The sequence below is a fragment of the Equus caballus genome, chromosome 3, assembly GCF_041296265.1.
Source record: "Equus caballus isolate H_3958 breed thoroughbred chromosome 3, TB-T2T, whole genome shotgun sequence".
NCBI lineage: Eukaryota > Metazoa > Chordata > Mammalia > Perissodactyla > Equidae > Equus > Equus caballus.
The window spans coordinates 104,451,312-104,472,437 of record NC_091686.1 but is presented as its reverse complement, the minus strand read 5'-3'; the positions used below and the strand labels follow the sequence as shown (position 1 = coordinate 104,472,437).

At 34.9% G+C, this 21,126-nt stretch overlaps 1 protein-coding gene across 7 annotated transcripts in view; it reads left to right on the top strand.

Annotated features, from left to right (window-relative positions):
- The window catches only part of TBC1D19 (TBC1 domain family member 19), a 140,786-nt gene that overhangs the window by 27,185 nt on the left and 92,475 nt on the right, over window positions 1-21,126 (top strand). For all 7 annotated transcript variants that reach the window (XM_023638269.2, XM_001917550.6, XM_023638270.2 and 4 more), the window contains 4 exons: window positions 5,489-5,564; window positions 16,372-16,446; window positions 17,648-17,711; window positions 18,696-18,742. In XM_023638269.2, the coding sequence (XP_023494037.1) occupies window positions 5,489-5,564; window positions 16,372-16,446; window positions 17,648-17,711; window positions 18,696-18,742 (262 nt within the window). The remainder of the gene's footprint in view (window positions 1-5,488; window positions 5,565-16,371; window positions 16,447-17,647; window positions 17,712-18,695; window positions 18,743-21,126) is intronic.

The following is a 21,126-nucleotide window of genomic DNA, read 5'->3' as shown; positions in this document are numbered from 1 at the left end:
CCCAAATTTTATATTAACAAGTAATTTATCCAGTGTAATTAGGGATTAAGATATTTCTTCTAAGTTAGTATTTCAGATAACTTAAGGTTACCAATATTCTTTTTATTGTTGCCATGTTGGATATTGCCTTTTTTCTGCCTTTATAAACTGACTATAAACATTCTAAACATAATTAGCTTTTTTTGCAGAAAAAAATGTTTTTGTTTATCTGGATTTACCCTCAGACTCTGTTGAGGTGTATAGAACTATTTGCCATTACAAAAAAGATAGATCCAGAATGGTAGCTTTTGTAGTTTATTCAGTATTCCATTATTCATCAATTATTTATTGCTAGCACTGTGCTAGGCATTGGAAATATAGTATAGGGCAATAAACACAATTCTTGCCCTCATGGAATTTATAGTCTAATAGAGTCCTTATGTCTGCTATTTTTTCTTTTTTTTTTTACTGCTATCAATGTGTCTGTGTCGCTAGCATTCTCTAGTCTCTAAAACTTCCATTTCCAATTTGCCCCTTCTAATCTGCTGTTAACTGGGAAACGATAACCTAGTTCACCAGAACTGCTTCTAAAATAAAAAGACTCAGATGAACGCCTGTGGACTTGTGCTTAGACACGCAGTTTTCAAATTAGTATTTGCTTCTTTGCTTATTGCCATCTTCCAAGTTGGTTTTTGAACTCTTAAACAGCATCATTTATAAGTACTATCTATTAATGAAAGTTGACTGTGACCATACCTTTGGTACTAGTCACCAAGGGAATAGATGTTTATCATGACAAATAAGGTTTTAAATTCTCAAAATGTAGATGCCGCATTTGATTAAATGCCACAGGTTGATTAATAAGAACATGGTGATTTCTCTCTCTGCCTATTACATAGACAGCCTGTAACTTTGGTGTCTTTGTCTCTGATACTAGTGGAATAAGAGCATCTGTTGTGTATAATGCCGAACATTAAATCCTCATCTGAGGAGATATTACCGATCATTGCTATTTTTGTGGTATAATGCCTTCCTGGAAATTGTTCTGTGACACAGTGCCTTTTTACTTCATGGCAGGGACAATATTTCATTCATTGTCATGTCTTCAGTATCCTACACAATAGGCATTAAATAAATATTTTTGAATACTTACTGGGATATTTGAAGGAGTCCAGTAATACTGCCTTTTTTCCTCACTTGGGTTCTGAACAAATTGAGAAATGAGATGAAACTTAAAGGCAAATGAGAGATCAAAATTATACTTTTATTTCTGATGAAGACTATGTAGGAGGACATAGTTTCGTACAAAAGCTAAGTGAGTCCTTTAACTGAACTCCAGAATTAAATAGACTTAACCTTCCTGTTAAAAGTATTGATGAGCATGTTCAGTTTATTCTTCCAAAATTTAAAAGTTGGCTAAGGCATTAAACCTCTTCTGTGGTGTAGTGAGTACAGCCCTGGAGAGAGGCCAAGAATGTTACAGCAATGGAGCTCTTTCCCATGGAAGGACTCATCTGGAGTGGGAAGAAGTGTTTCCCCTAACATAAATCGGAAGAAGAAGTGGACTTCACATATTCTCTTGCAGTTTTCACTGGCAGAAACCACTAGATGGACAAGTAAAGAAAGCAAAAAATAAAAAGTAGATGTATTCGTTAGGTTAAATCATTGGAGCTTTAAAAAAAATACTCTCATGCCTGATAGACGTGTGGACACATGAGCTATACAGATCATACCTGAAAATTGCTCACTTTATTTTACTTATTTTAGTAAATATTCCAAAGATTTTAGTCAGATTCTTATTTAACAAATAGAGCAGAAAAATTTCTGTATTCTATTTACATGAAACTTGTATCTCTAGCCCAAGTTAACTTTTCTCACTTCAGATTGCCTACTTTGTTTAACTATTGTTGTGTTAATAACTATTTAACATTATATGAATGATAATTTACATTGATTGAATGCTTATTTTATGTCGAGCACTGTGCTAAGCACTTTATATGCATTGCCCTATATAATATAATCCTCATAGCATCCCTATGAAGTAGAATTTATTATTAGCATCATTTTACAAAAGAGAAAGCTGAGGCTTAGACCTTAAGGTTACCTTTAAGTAACATAATGACAATTGTGTAGCTAGTAAATGGCAGTGTTAGGGCTTTGCCTCTAGCTGTCTAATTCCAAAGCCCATACATTTTACTGCATCTCACATATATCTTATTTCTTGCCTAGATTAAAAGTGTTCTGAAGGAAGAATTATGTCTTACATTTCTTTTAGTATCTCCTATAGCATCAAATAAATGACATTGAGTCAATATGTAGTTATTGAGCCACCTACTAATGCTAACGCATGATAAATATTTGTTGAACTGAGGAAGCTCAGTGTAATTATTAATCCTAAACTTACTATAAATATTTAACTAAGACAGGCTTTACATGGAAAATGCACTGATTTCTTTCTGCGTCTTAGTCTTCATTTGTATTTTGTGTAGAGCAGTTTATAAAGAATTAGATGACGTATCATTTTCCTTTAAGGAACATAAAGAGGCATATAAGCCAGCATATAAACCTTTTTATTTAATCTTCTATATATATGTTTATATTATAAAATCATATATCATAGTCTACTGTTATGGTAGATATATGCAAGTGTCTTCCATACCTTGGAGACATGTCGAACAGTAGTGGGCCCCAAATGGAAAAATTTTGGGTAATGGGTACCTTACACTAGACCACAAGATTGGGTATGTCTTTATAGACATTCATGGCATTTGCTGGAAGAGTGCTCAGGCAGTATACGTGGGTACCTTCAAAACGTCCTAATCAGTAATTCTTCTTTGCCCTCTTAGTCTCAAATGTTACTTTGTACTTGCTGTGTGTTATGCACTAAGCTAGGTGCTGAGGATAAGGAACAAGCTAGATAGTCTGCTTTCATGGAGCTGACATCCCAGTGGGGCACACAGACTTTAAAGAGGCAATTATAGTACAATAGAATAAGTGCTATGATAGGGTAAGTACAAGGAGCACATAGGGTAGGCACTTAACTCCAGATTGGTGTTGTCATAATGGTTTACTAAAGGAAACAATGTTCAGACTGAGATCAAAAAGCTAAGCTAGAATTAGGGGAAGGAGTGGAGAGGAAAAGTGCTTTAAGCAGAAGTGAACAACAGGCTCAGAGGTTTAAAGGTGGGAAAAGATGTCATACATTGGAGGAACAAAAGTTGTATGGCTGGATGGTAGAGGGGAAAGGGACAGGGTAAAGGATCATGCTAGATCTGTAGGCAGGAATGTGCTTCTTATTCAAGGCATTTGGTGCCATTTTACAATTTTAAGCAGAGTAGTGAAGTGCTCATGTTTGCATCTTACTCATTCAACAGCGTACTGGTTATCTAATATGGGACAGGCATTATGCTAGACACTAGAAATACAATCCCTGGTGAATAAGGAAGACATTGCTCCTGGCTACAGCCAGGCAAATTGGCAAATAGGTTGAAAATCATGTGGAAAGAGGGGAGGCTGCTTAAGAATCTGTCAGGTGAATGCAGGCAAGAAATGTTGGTTGTCTAAAACAGTATGAGTGGGGTAGAAAAAGATGAGAAGTATTTAGGGGATTTGAAGGACAGGAAGAGGGAAGAGTCACGAGTGATATGCAGGCTTCTGCATTGTTCCTATCTGATGACCCTCATTCTCCATATTACTGAATATGATCTCCATGAGGATAGAGATTTTAGCCTGTTTTGTTCACTGCTTCTCTTACCTTGAACACTTAGTAGGCTCTCATTAAATATTTCTCAATGAATAAATATCTAACTTGATTTTGGTTTTAATATTAATACTTTTTGGAGGGCCACTTATTGTTACCTGTTTTTTGGGATAAATTTCTTTGAGCATTAAATAACTCTTAAGATCATCAGTAAGTACTCTCAAGTTTCAATCCTAAATTTTTAAGTTTTATTCAATTTAGAAATAATTACCATTAAAATGGAAGAATTTTACAGCAATATTTAATTATAAACCACATGTCCCTTTACAAATGATATATTGAGCAGTATGGAATATATAGTTTTTAAACTATCTTGCCTATAAGAAATACTGAGATATCCAGAGATTATCAATTTTTTTCATTTGTGAATAGGGGAAAAGTGATTTATTTAGGTACATAGAATGTAGATTTTCATGGAAAAACAGCCAGAAATAATCAGTTAGTGGAACTGTCCTATAGATTAGGTGGGTAGGTTATTTTTTATTCCAGAAATGTTTCTTATGGACATTTGAGTCTTTTATGTTTAGGTTCCAGGATAGATGCAAGTGGCTTATTATTAACCCTTTACATGGTAATGTCCCACTTTGGATGAGGAATTTCTTGAGAATTCAGTGTGTGGTTCTTGATTATTGGAACATGGTTGTTTTGCTGTATGCACAAGTCCTATGACTAATTTCAGTAGGAGTTATAGATTGTTGTGAAAGAGCTCGAAACTTCTAAGTAAATGCTGAACTATTGTGTTTTCCTATTGCTTTCTCTGTGATTTCATATCACTCTGTGCCTGGCATTATATTCCAACCATTCTAGCTTTTTCTGATTTTTAAACGTTCCAAATGTTCCTACCTCAGGGCATGTCCCTCTGCATGGAATGTTCTTCCCGCAGATCTTTGCATGGCTGGCTGCTTCTTTTCACTCATGTCTTAGTTCAAATATTAGCTAGACACCATCCCTGCCCTTCCAAATCATTTCTGTCTCATCCTGCTCTCATTTTCTCATGGTACTTGTTACTATCTGATATTATTCCATTTATTGATTTGTTTTTATAATTATTGACTGTCTCTCTTTACTAGAATGTTAGGTACATGAGAACAGGATATATTATCTTAATCACCACTGTATACTTGGTACCTAGAATGGTTCAAATATTTGTTGAATAAATACATCTGTTTTCTTAATAAAAACAATATTTTGAATATAAATTGTAATGTTACTTATTCTCTTTTCTATTTTTATTAAATTTGTGAATATGTATTATATATTAAAAGATAGCTATTATGAAAGATAGTATTTATATTATCATTTCAACTATGTAAAAAATATATAATCATATGGAAAAGGAGATTGGGAGAAATGAAAAGAGCTGATATGTTAGTAAGTTAATGAATTTTTTCAACCTTAAAAAATTCTTCTAAGTATTACAGTATCTATATGCTATATAGAACAGTTATGACAAATTTCATATGAGCATTTACAGAGCTAAATAATTTGAAAATTACCTCAATTTATAAATTCAGATTATCATGCAATTTAACTTTTAGCTAGTAATTAAATTGCTAATCTAAAACTACAATACTAATAGGATAAGAATTAAAGTTTTATTAGACTGTTGCACCTTATGTAAACATAAAACTGCTAACAAATATTCCATTTCATTTATAACATGGACTACAGAGGTGAGTAATTTCTAACCAAGAGAACTAGTTCACCAAGAATAATGCACAATGTTTGGCTGCCTCTTTTTGTCCCTAGGTTTCCTTCACCTAGTCATCCTGCTGCACCTCCTGAGCATCTGAAAGAACCTTTGGTATATATGAGGAAAGCACAGGTTGGTTATTGTTCTTTTTAATTTTATTTTTTCATACTAAGTTATGTAAAGCAGAGTGAAAGATCCTTATTGATGTCAGGAGTATATATTATGCATCATATGAAAGCCTGGGTAAGAACCACTAAAGTGATGGGAATAATATTTGCATGCTCTTCCTTTCTGCTCTCAGTAGCTGAGGATCACACCTGTAACTGTAATAATCCTAATGTGCTATACTGGCCTGAAATTTAAAGTATAATAAAAGTATTATGCAGCCGTTTGTTCCTCATGCTCTGTGATAATAAAGGAATGAAGTAAGAATGAACTGATTCACTCTTCCCTTAGAATTTTGGCTTTTGAAGCCAGTGCTACTGATACTGTATCTGAAATACATTTTTTCTCACAGCAGGTTGTTATTACTGATTGTATTCTGTTACAGAACTCAAATGCACCTTGTATCTAAAATGGACTGAAAACAACTAAAAGTCACTTTAACAGAATTAAATAATTTAAACCGAAGAACTGTAAAAAGCTGTGAAAATGGAAACGTAGTAAGTTCTGTCATGTGCCCCTAACTCTTTCAACTGTCCTTGCCTTGGCCCAGCCTGGACCACCTCCCTGTGAGCTAGCACTGTTTGTGAGCCTTCCTCATGCTGGGGACTCTGTGACTGCCACTGCTGAGGCGTTTAGTGGACATCACAGAGTCGGCCTTCTTTCTCCGTCATAGTCTCAGAAATTATTATGAAAAATTTCATGTACCCCAAAGAACTCCCACGAACCCATCACCCAGCTTCATCCAATTGTCATAGTGGTTCTGCTGCTCCTGAGGTGTGTTCTGCTGCTTTGAGTTACCACGTTCCACAGCAGTGGTGGTTAGGCAGATTTTTATTTTTCAACTTTTATTTTCATTTAAAAAACTCTCAAAGTTAGCTGGTGAAAGGAAGCAATATAAACAAAAAACTTGGAGATATTTGAGGAAATATGTAATATATTTCTATCTCTGGGTGCTACCTGTGGGGCTAGTAATCAGACAATATTATGAATATGTCGTAAAGCGTAATCATTAAATGATACATGTGTGAAAGAATTGTTTGGTCTTTTGTTGTAAAGATATATATTCAAGAAAATAAAACTAAAAATATTGGGTCTAAATATTTTTTGGTGAAATTTGAAAATTTCCAAAAAGTTTAGAGAAAGTCTCAGTTTTAGCATAGTGTTAGAAATAAAACACAAAAGTTGGTTTCTTATCATGACTGAAAAGAACAGATAGAGAGGTAAGTAATAGGTCTGTTCTTAAAGCCTACTGCTAGTTGCTGAGAATATTCACGAATCGTAAGTTTATGTATTGTGAGTATGTGTGCTACTTCTCTCTTTTCTTTCCAGACTTGCCCACTAGATCAGGAGTTGACGCACTACAGCCCATGGGCCAAATCTGCCTTGCCATCTGTTTTTATAGTTGGCAAACTAGGAATTTTTTTTACATTTTAAACTGGTTGAAAAATCAAAAGAATAATATCCTGTGATACTTGAAAAGTGTAGGAATTAATAAAATATGTTTTATTGGAAAATAGCCATGCTCATTTATTTACATTTTATCTATGACTCTCTGCACTACAACGTCAGAGTTAAGTTTAGTAGTTGCAATAGAGACCTTATGACCTGCAAACCTAAAATAATTTACTATCTGCTTTTATACCGAAAGTTTGCCAATCCCTGAACTAAATTCTTCATTCTTTAAGAACAGAGACTCTGCTTTTTATCCTCAGCATCCAGGCACAGTGCCTGGCCCACAGCATACTCTCAATAAACGTTTGTTGAAATAATTGATTCTTTAACCATGGTCACACTAAATGCCTCCTCTAGCAGTTATTGTCTACCTATCTTCCTATATTTCTTCTCCTGGAGTCATCTAGTTCTTCAGCTCCCTGTTTTGTTGGGCACTTCTCCCCTTTGTGCACGAAAGCTACCTAGTCTGGATCTCGTGACTACCATTCCACCATGTTCTCTCTTGCACCTCATAATCCTCTTGCCCCATCAGACTTCAATTTGCCATTCCAGTCCTCAGCCTAAGGCTACCTCTACCATTTACTTTATTATTCATTATTCATTATCTGCTTTCCAGTTAGGGTTTTCCTAATTTTTTCCATGCTTGTGTAGCCCCTATTTCTACCTCTATCACACTCATTTTTAACATGTTCCGCTTAATTTATTAAGAATATTCTGGTCATCTCATTCAAGCTTCCAGAGCTTTTGTTTGCTGCCACATCTTTTTTGTCTCCTGTTCTCTATGATCAGCTGTCTACTGCACATTCCTTCTGTGAGATCAAACTCAACTCTAAAATTGAGTTTGTTATATCATTCCTAAAATGAACATCTCTTCCTGACATTTTTATTTCTGTTAATTCGTTTCCATTTCCAATTTGGACTTGAAATATCTTTGATCTCAGTTTTCCATATCCAAATAGTCACTACGTTCTATAAATTATTTCTTCCCATTGTCTTATAGCCTTCTCTTCCTTTTCATTACCTAGGCATTACCATAGTGATCACGATGATGATGATGACGATAATGACAACTGTCTTTTATTGAGTGCTTACTTTGTTTCAGGCGTTAATTCACATACTTGTCTTATTCTTACACCTCTCAACTTTCAGTCTATCTCTCTCCCCATCTACTTATGTACGCTCAATACTATAAACTTTAACTACGAGCAGATGAACCCTTATGGTGTATCTCACTGCCTTCTAACAAACCTTTGAAGACTCCCAGTACCTAACAAATGAAGTTCCTACTCCAAAACCCCACATTCAAGAGTGTTTACTGTCTGTCCCCAGCTTACCCTTGCACTTTATCAGTCTCTGCTGTCTTATATGTCCTCTGTACCCTTCCAAATGAATCATTTTGCCTTTCGTCTTGCATCTTTAGCACTTTTCTTATTTTGTTTTCCTGTCATGGACAGCCCTTTTTGCCTGCTTTGCATTATGAAAATCCCATCTATTTTGTGAGGGTCAGCTCAGATGGCATCTTTTCTCTGATGCTATTATCCTCTTTGGAAAGGATCTCTCTCTCTTTCGGACTCCTGTAGCACACTATCATTTTATAGTCCTTATCACAAATTGCATTCTATTATGGTAATTTCTGTACACATCTCTCTGACTTTTGTTATAAGCCTGTTGAAAGCAGTAGCAATTGAAAAACATTTTTGTATACCTAACATCTAGTATGCTGACCTTTCTGTACCACCAGCTTAGTAAGTTTGTGGTGAATTAATAGTAAAGGCATTTGTCATCTTTTCTACCAATTATTATAATATTTACTTAAGAGAGATTTACTGAATGCCTACAAGTAGAAGACATTTTCTGTGCCATGGAGATTCAGAAATAAGTTAGATACCGATTCTGCCTTCAGGGAACTTCATGGTTTAATAATTGAAATAAGACTTGGGCACCGTAGCTGTAATAGAAAGTAGAAAGTGCTGTGAGCTATAGGGGAGTTGGCTAGGAAGTTTGTAGGAGCCCTGGGAAGGAGCTGGGGACACGTGGTTCCTTATGAGGGTGTTCTTTGCTCTTTACAATCAAAAACAACTTTAAAAAATCCAGTTAGGGTTTCCCTCCCCTTTTATTCAGTAAAACATATGGGCATAAAATATTTTGGAACTGCACCTTGGAAAATTTGATTCTGTCTTTTTTTCTATTAAAGTTTCATGAGTAATTTTAACTTCACTTCTCTCTTGACTGAGTTGGGATGTAAATCAGCTCTTTGCAGTTTTTGGCAAGCTAGACTGGTGTTTAATATTCCAGGTTGATGAGGGAAAGAGGCTTCTTATCCTGCATCAGCATTTCCCAGAGTGTTTTCCGCTGAATACTAGCCCTGTGAGATGCTCCACAAAAAAGGGTCCCATGGACAAATAAGTTTGGGAATTGAGGCACACACTGCCTTCCTCTTGGTGAATCACAATTTATTTTATTATTTTTAGTAGACTTGATTTTTTACAAGAGTTTTAGATTTACAGGAAAAATTGGGAGGATAGTACGGAGAGTTGACATAGACCCCATACTCAGTTTCTCCTATTAACATCTTTCGTTACTGTGGTACATTTGTTACAATTAGTGAACCAATATTAATACAGTATTAACTAAAGTTCATACTTCATTCTGATTTTCATAGTTTTAACCTAATGTCCCTTTTCTGTTCCAGGATCCCATCCAGGACACCACATTACATTTGGTTTTCCTATTTCCTTAGACTCCTCTTGGCTAAGACAGTTTCTAAGACTTTCCTTGTTTTTGATGACCTTGACAGTTTTGAGAAGTACTGGTCAAGTATTTTGTAGAATATCTCTCACTTGGAATTTGTCTGGTGTTTTTCTCACGATTAGACTGGAATTGTGGGTTTTTTGGAAGAACAACACAGATATAAAGTGCCATTTATATTCAGAGAAAGCCTTTTTGAAGAAACTGATATACAGTGTGAGTTTTCTTATGAAATAATATTAATAAACACCTAGAGCTCTAATTATGTGCCAGGTACCATTCTAGTGCTTTACAAGTATTCACTCATTTAATATTTATGACAACCCTGTGAGGTGAGTTACTCTTGTGATCCTAGAGAGATCCAACTTCATGAAACTATTAAGTGGAAGAGCTGAGATTGGAACCCAGACAGTCTGGCTGCAGAGTGTATACTACCTGATGATATTCAGCCTATTTCTCTATCTATTCCAGAAATGCTCAGGCAAATTCAAGATATGCTGTGTGCTTGAATTTACCCTGTTCCCTGTCAATCCAGTAACCTTAGCAAAAACGTGAATTTTGTTAATTTCAATATGTGCTTCATCTCATCACCTTCCTAATTGGTCTTTCTGCCTTCTGTATTGTCCCTCCATTTCTTAAAACTTCCAAGACTTAGGACAGAGCTCCAGTTCCTTACTTTTGCTTACAAAGCTGTAAATGATCTTGCCCTCCTTTTTATTGTTGGATCTCGTCTCTCGCCTCTTCACGCTGTCCCTCCCCATCGTGCCTCTCCCCTCTCCACTACTACACATACATAAATTCTCTCTCTCTAATCATACTTGACCTCCTCAGTTGTTCCAGCAGGAGAACCTGTGCTCATGCTGTTACTTCTACCAGAAACTGCCTCATCTCAGATCTCACGTGTTTCTGGCAAACTTATGCACATTCTTCAGGTATTAGGTTAGATGATAATTTCTTTAGGAAGGCTCTCTGATCCCCAGATCTCAGATATTTTTCTTGTGTTTCCAGTCCTCCATACGGGAGGTACCCTGTATTTCCTATGACAATACTCGGGTTATCTGTATCATCACCTAGATTCTGTAGTCTCTGTGAAGCAGGGCCAGTGTCTCTCTTTTCACAACTATATCTCCAACATCTGGCCTAGTGCCTGGGCCATGGTAGATGCTCAATAGATTTTTTTTTTTAATGATAAGTGAATTGAATGAATGAAAAATGGAAAATGTCCCCTCCTAGAAAATACTCATACCCTTTTTCCTAGTAATTCCATTTTTAGACCTTACCTAAAGGAAAGAATCAGGGAAACACAGAAATTTATGTTCATGATAATAGTAAAAAATTTAAAAGAATCTAAATGAGCAGCAGTAGGGCTTGCTTAAATAAACATCGTATCTCTAAAAGACAATGTTATACAGACATCAAAAATGTCATTTTTGGGGGCCGGCCTGGTGGCATAGTAGTTAAGTTTGCACACTCCCCTAGGTCGGCCCAGGGTTTACAGGTTGGGATCCCGGGCGTGGACCTAGCACCACTCGTCAAGCCACACGCTGGCGGCATCCCACATGAAATAGAGGAAGATTGGCACAGATGTTAGCTCAGTGGCAATCTTCCTCAAGCAAAAAGGGGAAGATTGGCAACAGATGTTTCAGAGCCAATCTTCCTCACACACACACACACAAATCTCATCTTTGAAGAAGTATAATGAAATAGGAAAGTACATACATTATAATCTTAAATGGAAAAAGCAAAATATAAAACAGTATAATTACACTTTAATTAAATATATATACATGTATGTATGTATACATACATATTTATCTCAGTTGTACCCATCCATGCATAGAAAAAGTAAAGAGAACAAAATGTTAACTCATTATGTTTGGCTGATGGAAATTTTTGGGTGCTTATTTATTATTTTATTCTTTGTCTATTGTTCTCTTTTCCAGATTATCTTGAATAAACTTGTTACTTTTATAATCAGAGAGAATTGCTAAAATCGTTTTCCAATAGATAGCTGAGTTGTAATTATTTTGCTTTATTTTTTGTCAGAGTGAAGAAAGTAATTTTTTAAATTTTATAATTTCATAGTTTTTTACATGCTATATATTTATTATATGGTTTTTAAAGACTTCTTATGTACTTTCATTGTTATAAAAAAGTAGCAAGGCCATAGCTAATATCTATTTAAAGATTTCAGTATAATTGCAATTCTTTTGTAAATTTTTTGTCTCTTGTGGCTTAGCAATTACCTTATTTATAAAACACTTGAATCCTTTGAGTTAGTACCGCAGACTCCAGTTACTAGGGAAAGTGATTTGAAGGCAACAGTAATTTCATTTGGAGAGGATATGGGTTTAAGTAAAAGGTAATGTCTTCCTATTTAAACATTTTAAATGTAAAAGGCCATTTGTTTTCCTTTTAAATAATGTTTTAAAAGCTTTTTATTTATTTTGAAGTCTTTTGGGTACAAACCATTACTTTGTTTTTGTTTTGTATTAGTGCACTGTCATTTTTCAGTAACTTATTTGCTACTTTCACTTTTTTTGTGTGTGCGCTAAGGGTACATTGAAATTTTTATTTAAATAATAGCATAGGAATAACTATGATTCTTTTTGGAGCATTTAGTTTTGAGACTTAGGGCTTATTTATTTGCCTCCACAAAGAGGACCTGAGAAAAGTTAAGTATCTGTACCCCTGGAGCGAAAGTGGACCTTCAGGTTGATTCAGCCCGACCTCTGGAGTTCATCTCCTTCTGCTCGAGAACCTCTGGAAACAGAGAACTCATGATTTCACTGACTTAAACCATTTTGGTTAAGTTTCTCAACTTGGAAAGTTTCTTTCTCGTATTAAATGGTCCTGTGCTCCTCATAACATTTATTCACTGGTCCTAGTTTTGTGCTTGGCACGTAGAAAGCTTTCAATATGTGTTAGTGAGCCAGTGAGTCAACAGAAGAATGAATGAATGCCACTTAATTAAGATTACAGTTCTGAAGGGAACTTAAAGGATGCCCAGCTTGAAAGCAGCCACTTGCTTCATCTTGGATTTTCCCTCATTGTTAGGAAATTCTATTCCTATTTCTGATGTCTGTGGAAATGACTTCTATGACGATCTGATTGAAGCTTTTGCAAGGGGTACCTTGGAAAAGTCCTGCTAACCTTGTCACTGTGTCATAGATATGGAACAGGGAACGGGGACGACAGGGCTAATGCCTGGGGTCACTTTTCTTTTATTATTTTTAGGGTTTTCAAAGAAGTAGTATGTGTTCTATTGAAAACCAGAAGTTTTGATATGTCTAGCTTTCTGTTTCTTTGTTCACTCATTTATGTTCTTTCTGTGGTTTATGACATATGGACTGAGATAGCCCTTATGAACTTTTTGCAACCTGTCCCATATTATCTGTGTATCTATCTACACCCCCACCACAAAAGTGATATGTTTCTTAGGGACAAGGATGCTCTTTTATTCATCTTTCAAGGCGTGTGTTTAATAGTGCCCAATAAATATTTGTTGAATCAATGTCTTTTCTTTATTTGAAAACTTGGCTGTTACACCTCATTTCCCCTGTTTTAGCCTTAAAAATTTGAATTTTTCTGAATCGAGCATCCCTTTCCTCTTTCTTTCTCTCAATTTTTAGTCATGTTCTTTCTTCTCTTCTGGATTATTTCTAAGTTCCTACTTTAGTTGTGGAACACAGAAAAAAATGCTAATTGAATTAAGATTTGCTCAGCATCGCTTCAGTTCTTACCATTCTTTCTCATTCTGCCTCCATATGTTCTTTTTAAATTTCCTCTTTCGTAAAGTGAGGGTGATGATACATATCTCACAGGATTAATAAACATGTGTAAACACATGTAAATAATATAGGTCTGTTTCCTAAACTCTTTTCACTCAGAGTGCTTTCTTCTGATGTCTAATTTCTGTGTAACTTTTTTCCTTAACTTTTTTCTCCCTAATTACATTTAATGCTAAATTTAAAGTTGATGAATTGAAATACTTAGTACATCTCCTAAATGGAGTATCCATTTAGGAGAACTATGATTGATCACTTAAAATTGTACTTTCTAGAAAATACCTGAATGAGATATTTTTGCCAAAATAATTTTTTAAAGGATAAATTAACAAATGTGTTTCAGAATATCTTGTCAAGATATAATTCCAGGAAGTGTCATTCCATTTTGAATGGTCTTCATATTTGAGTTTTTAGTAGGTTTTATGCTGTATTAAAATCGTGTATTGTTTGGGGGCTGTCCCTGTGGCCGAGTGGTTAAGTTCGAGTGCTCTGCTTTGGCGGCCCAGGGTTTTGCAGGTTCACATCCTGGGTGTGGACATGGCACCGCTCATCAGGCCACGCTGAGGTGGCATCCCACATAGTACAACTAGAAGGACCTGCAATTAGAATATACAACTATGTACTGTGGGTGCTTTGAGGAGAAGAAGAAGAAAGAAAGAAAGAAAAAAAGAAAAGATTGGCAACAGATGTTAGCTCAGGTGCCAATCTTTAAAAAAAAAAATTATGTATTGCAGTCTTGAAAATATGTACAGTATATGTTATAGGCCACACATTGATGTCTATTGTAACTTTAATTTTCTTTTTATATCCAACATTTGTTTGTTTTTTTTTTTCCTGAGGAAGATTTGCCCTTAGCTAACATCCATTGCCCATCTTCCTCTTTTTCTTTTGCTTGAGGAAGATTAGCCCTGGGCTAACGTCTGTGCCAGTCTTCCTCTATTTTGTATGTAGGTTACACCACAGCATAGCTGACAAGTGATGTAGGTCCATACCTGGGATCCAAACCTGTAAACCTGGTGTTATAAATAATGTTTAATCATGAATTAGACACCAAATGTATTTAAGTCTTGGGTCTAAGAGAAATATTTACAGTAAAAAAAGAGAATTGAAAATAAGCCAGTAAGTGGAATTAGTTTTGGGGGTATTTCATGCAATGTATTAAATGTATTCTTTTATTCTTGAAAATCTATTTCTATATATTTAGTAAACTAAGCCTTATACATTTCACATAGCTCTATATTTCTCCTATAGATGAATGTTTTTCCTGTTCATTCATTGCTTAGGCCATTGTATCAAAATTTTAAAAAATGCTTGTAACATTATTTAGAGTAGAAATTTGTTCAGTTATTGAGAATCTATTATGTGCTAGACAAGTGTGATATGTGCCATGACAGGTGAAGGAAGGGATGCAGGACCAGGTAAGAGAAGGTTTAATAGAGGTGAAGACCTGAAAGGTGAATGAGCCTTATCCAGATAAAGTAGGAATAAGTACATTGGGGATGGGAGCAGAGCATGGGGAGAGTAATGTATTTAAATGTGTCTGTTAAAGAAGACTGTACTGTAGTAAGAACTATCAATTATTGAATGATTCTTGTTGCCATTGTTATGTCACTGTTCAAAGCACTTTACATCTTTAATCTTTATAACAATCACAGAAAGGGGCTATTATTTTTCTACTTTTATTGACTGGTTATAACTGTCCTTTAAGAATAATGCAATATATAGTTCTCTTCTTTTCTCCTCATTTGTTCTGAATTTTGGAGCTATGGTATTATTTTATTTTGGTTTCAGTGAGTCAGTAGTAGCTTGTAGAAATATTTAGTAAAAAGACCAAAAAAAAAATCATGGCATTTTAACTTGGCATTAAACGGAATAATTTACTAAAATGTAGTATATATGGATAATCAGTCTATGACTAACTGTTAAAATTAATGTGTTATTTCAAGTTTATAAGAAATATAGGGGATAGAGAAGGAAGATAATCAATACTGTGAAAAGAAGTAAGACAAATCCAGATTGTGACACATTCTAAAAGATAACTGGCCTAGACTTCTCAAAAAAGTCAATATCATGAAAAAGAAAAGGACAAAGAGACTCTAGATTAAGCTACACTGAAAGAGACGTAACAACCAAATGTAATATAATACATGAATTTTTAGTGAGTCCTGGATTAAACAAAACTATAAAAGACATTTTGGGGACAGCTGGAAAATTTTGAATATGGACTAAATAATTGATGATATAAAACCTTATTGTTAGTTTTCTTAGGCGTGATAGTGGAGTGTGGTTATGTAGGAGAAGGTTCTTAAAACATTCATGCTGAAGTAGTTAGGGATGAAATGTCGTGTTTGAAAACATTGCAATGTAATAATTTCTGTAAATTTTATTTTTTACTAGGTCATTAATGGGATTCCTGACTATTAAACATTTATAAAATGCTTAAATTTAGTTACCCCTTTATTATCTGCTATTTTTCCTTAAAGTGTTTATCACCGTATGACTTGCTGATTTATTTTTTAATCTATCCTCATTGCCATCCTCCGCTAGAATGTCAGTTCTCTGAAGACTGAGGCTTTCTGTTATTCACGGCTTAATTCACAGCACTAAGGATAGTATCTGGCAGATAGTAGGCAGTAATCAAAATTTGTAAAGTGAACTAATGAATGAAGATGACCAATCTTAACCAAGCTCACCATTTCTATATAACTCATAATATCTTTAATTTTTTTAAATCAGTTTTGATATTTGTAGCCAGAAACAATAATACATTGTTGCTTATGTTTCAGGGAAGTTGGGAAAAAAGAATTTTGAAGAGTTTAAATAGTATGTGCACTGAACTGAGTATCCCATTGGCACGAAAGGTACTTTTCACACTTAAGTATTTTATTCCTAATCAAGTACTAGGACGTTTCGTGAAGTTATAACTGCTAGGCAGATTTGTCTTTATTTTTACTAGTATATCAGTTTGTTTTGAAACAAAAATCTGTAAAAGGCCAATTATGTGGGTGTATTCTATATGGATTTCTATTATGTGTGTTGTAATGCTTTTTGTAATAACCCTGTATCTTGAGAATAAATGGAAATAAAGTATAGAATCTACAGTATAGATTTCTTAGAGATTTGACTGTAAAGGTTATAAGTACATTTTAAAGATTTTAATTACCTTTAATCTCCTTGCTTTTTGGCTTATAGACACAATAGCCACATTTCTTGAATTAGAGATGGAGTTCAGGCATACTGTCGTCTTGTAATAGCCATTAGGGTATCTTCTTTCAGTATTAACATAGGGAATGAAAAGAATCATTTGTCATCTCCCTGCAGAACTATTTAGATCTAATAGTATTGGATCTATTTAGCTCTAAAATGCAACATTTATTTGTCACTCTGTGCTTTGAGAGAGGAGAGATGAAAAAGGAGAGAAAAACCACTTGAAGAATGTTCTGGATTCTTTATTGCTGCTCGCAAGTAGGAGAGAACAAGTTTCTTTTTACTTCATTCCCCCTACCTGCTATTTATTCCCTGCTGTTGGACAGGATATAGTGGATGTATTTTGGATAATATCCAAGGAAAGGTCACTGAAGGCACCAGAATAATGGTGTAAAAAAGGATAAGTTTATATGAAAAACTGTCTAAGTGTGTAGTATTGTGTAATATACTGTCTTTCATATAGGAAGATGATGCTACTGACTCACAGTCACACTCTCTTGGCCAGTCCCCCTTGTGATGCATTTCTGAGATTGCTGGACGGGGTAAGAGATGTAGAATGTGGCTGAGGAGCAGTTTTTCTGTGTGAAATTTACTGGCCAGTACAGATCATTTACCTTCTCTTCTTGGACTCATTAGCACCATATTCTAACTGAGCCATTGAGAGTAGATTTAATATAATAGTTAAATAAAAATAATTTAAGTGCAATTCCAAACACAATTTACCACATGTAATGAAATTATTTTTCCTTGTGTTATGGTAGCTTATTTAAACTTTTAGATAAGTATTGATTCTTACTTTTCAGCTGCATGCTGAACTTCACAAAATGAAACCAATTTTTAAATTACCTTTTTTAGAGGCCAGTTGGAGAACAGAAAGAACTTCTCAATAAATGGAATGAAATGGGAACTGATGAACCAGGTATATGAACAACTTTTTTCAAAATGTAGTAGTGGGAAAAATATAGCCTTCTTAATTGTGAATTCAAAATAATATTAACAATTCTTTTGGAAAGATAGCAGGTTTCTCTCCCTACTAACTTACTATCATCTGTTTTAGTTGTTTAAACTTCTACTTTCCAGTTTAAAAATTCCTAACTTTGGTCAATTTTTTACATTATTTTGAGAATATTTAAATCAATTATTCTTTTTTAAAGCATCATTTAAAAACATTTTTATTAAAGAGTAAATTAAATTATTCAGTGGATTTCTTAGACTCATAATTAAGGTAAATGTTTTTCAAGCTTTAATTACATTAGATGTTAAAGATAGGTTAAATTGTGAAGAGTTTTAAGACATCTAAAATGTTTTTAAGAATTTATTGTGGTTCATTTTAATGTTTAAAATTGAGTCAATCAATTTTATAAACATATAATGATGACAACGATATATCATTTACTATGATAAATAGATGTATATAATTGTATAGGTAGACATGTACATAATCCCTCACCACTCTTCCTTAAAAAAAACTATAGGGGACTGGGCAAGAGGTAAGTGCTATAATAAAGGAAGCAGTGTGTTATAGAAGTTCAAAAACGGTTCAGTACAACTGGAGGAATTCACTAAATTTACATTGTTTGTATTCTTTGTGCTTTGAGAATTCTCATATAGAACTTTTACGTTATATTGACATTATTTTTTCACTTCAGTTATAAATTATTACAAATTTATGAAAAGGAGACTCAATTTCTTCTAGAGTGTCTCATCTAAGCTGTCAAAGAGAGGGGCTGTCTTTTCATTTTTGTGTTTCCAATACTTAATGTCTGACAGATAATCGATACTCTGCAAATGTTTGGATTAATCTAGCTGCGCAGCAATGTATGAAAGAATCAGTAACATTTATTATTAGTAAGCCTTTATATAATAACTGAAATTTTGTTTTAACTTATCTTATTAATTCTAGATTTAAGCCTTTTCAGACCTGTTTATGCCCCTAAGGATTTTCTTGAGGTAGGTTCTATTAGATAAATGTATGTATATTGATGAGGGAAAAGTGTGAAAGAAATGACAATATAAGAGTATCTCCAGGCAGAGGGATCACCATGTAAAAAGCCCCAGAGACACTGAAGCAGTGGAGCGACATGATCAGATTTGTGTTTGGAAATTGCTTTTGGAAAATATTCTGGAGTATGGAAAGATTAGAGGCAGTAAATCAATTAGGAAGATTTTGATTAAAAAATAGTGACTATAAATCATGTAGCCTGCTGCCTACCACATAGAGGTAGTCAGTGTATCTTTTCCTTTTTTATTTCCCTCCCTGTTCTAGTAGTCCAGGCAAGACTTGATAAAGATCTGAACTAAGAAAACAGCATTGGAAATGGAAAGAATTCAACAGATTTGAAAGAGATTTTAAGTAGGATTTGGGAACTGATTAGTATGGGGAGTATGAGAAAAAGAAAAGATAAAGATGACCTTTAGGTGTCTAAATTGGGCAGTTGGGTAGAGGTAACTTGCCCTTGAGATAGGGAATACCAGAGGAGGAACAGGTCCATTAGTGAAGATGATGAGCTTAGTTAAGTTGGAGAGGTGTATCGAGCATTCAAGCGGAGCTCTTCAGTAGGCAGTTAGAACTCACTCGTTATTTTAATTCACCTATCTTTGAGTCCACGCTTTTTCTTGTACCTTACATGTAATCCATCAGCAAATCCTGTCAGCTTTACCTTCAAAAAATATCCAGAATCCATCCACTTCTTATCACCACCCTCCACTCCTACCTCCCTGGTCCAAGTTACCATCTCGAGTGGACTATTTCAGTAGCCTCCTAACTGGTCTTCCTGCTTCTACCCTCACCCACCTGGAATCTGTTAGTGCACTTTCCAGAGGAAGCCTTTTAAGTACAATTCTGAATAAGCCATTCTTCTAGTATCCAGTAGCTTCCCATCTCATTCTACTTAAAAACCAGTCATGAGAGTGGCCTAAAATACCCTATTTGATATATACCCATTACCTCTCGAGTTCATTTCCTGCTACTTTTCCTCCTGATTTGTTCTACTCCATCTACTTTAACCTCCTTGCCTTCCCCTGGCTTCCTCCCATCTGAGGGCCCTTGCTCCTTGTTTTCTCTGCCTGCAGTGCTTTTTCCCCAGATACTTGTCTGCAGGTTCCCTCACTCCTTAAGTCTTTGCTTAAATGTCGCCTTCTCAACAAAGTGTTTCCTGGTACCCTGCCTGGAAAGCTCTTTTCTCCATAGCATTTATTGTTATAGAATATACTATTTTTCTATTTTGCTAATAGCCTGCCTTCTCCTATTAGGTGGAAGCTCCACAAGGGCAGGAGCTTCTCATTCTGTTTTGTTCACTGCTGCAACAATTATACAGAGTCAGATAATTGAAAAGACTCACAAGACTTCACAGGATACACCCACATAAGGCTTTCTTTCAGCAAAAGAAAGAAAGCACATGCAAATACGAAGAGACCCAAACTTCTAGGCATAGCTCCCAGGGCCCTTCCTCAGTTGCACAGGATGCACTTTGTCTTTGCTTATGAACCACCAAGATACAAGTAAGATACTTTGGTCTTGGGAGTCAAGGCACAAGTTTTCTGAGAGGCCTTTTGTAACCCCACTGGTAAATCAAGTGCAAACCAGCAGTCTGTACATTTTTAATGCCTATATTACCTATATTAATTGAGGCATATTACACTGTATTTTATTATATGAGTTAACCATAATTTAAAGTAATTCCCTCTAACAAGATGTTTAAGTCGTGTTATATTTTCCTGTTATAAACGGTACTTCATTAATGTTCTTTCTGTACTACCTTTGCAAACACCTTTAGTTATTTCCATAATCATCCTCATAGAAACGAGATTCCTAGATTAAAGGATATGCAGATATCTAAGACTTTTCATCTGCTTAATTTTGAAAGTATATAAATGGGTCTTTCTTATTAGCTTAGCTTCTGAAATTTCTTTTTTTCCTTTTGGGTTTGGTTTAGAGGCTATATTCTACAATGTTATTCCACCATCTTTCTGAAAACCTTACCAATATCTGTTTTTAAAAGGGTTAGAGTTGATTCTGAAATTTTCCCTGGTAAATATTAGAATCAAGCAATTTTAATTTTTCTGTTACCTTCCCTGATAAAATATCATAATCTAACAATTTTTATTTTTCCTTACCATCAAAAAGTTTTCTTTTGAGCCAACCCTGATGGCCTAATAGTTAAAGTTCAACACTCTTACCACTTTGGTGGCCTAGGTTCATTTCCTGGTCATGGAACCACACTACTCATCTGTCAGTAGCCATGCTGTGGTGGTGGCTCACATAAGGAGAACTAGAAGGATTTACAACTAGGATATATAATCATGTACTAGGGCTTTGGGGAATTAAAAAAAAG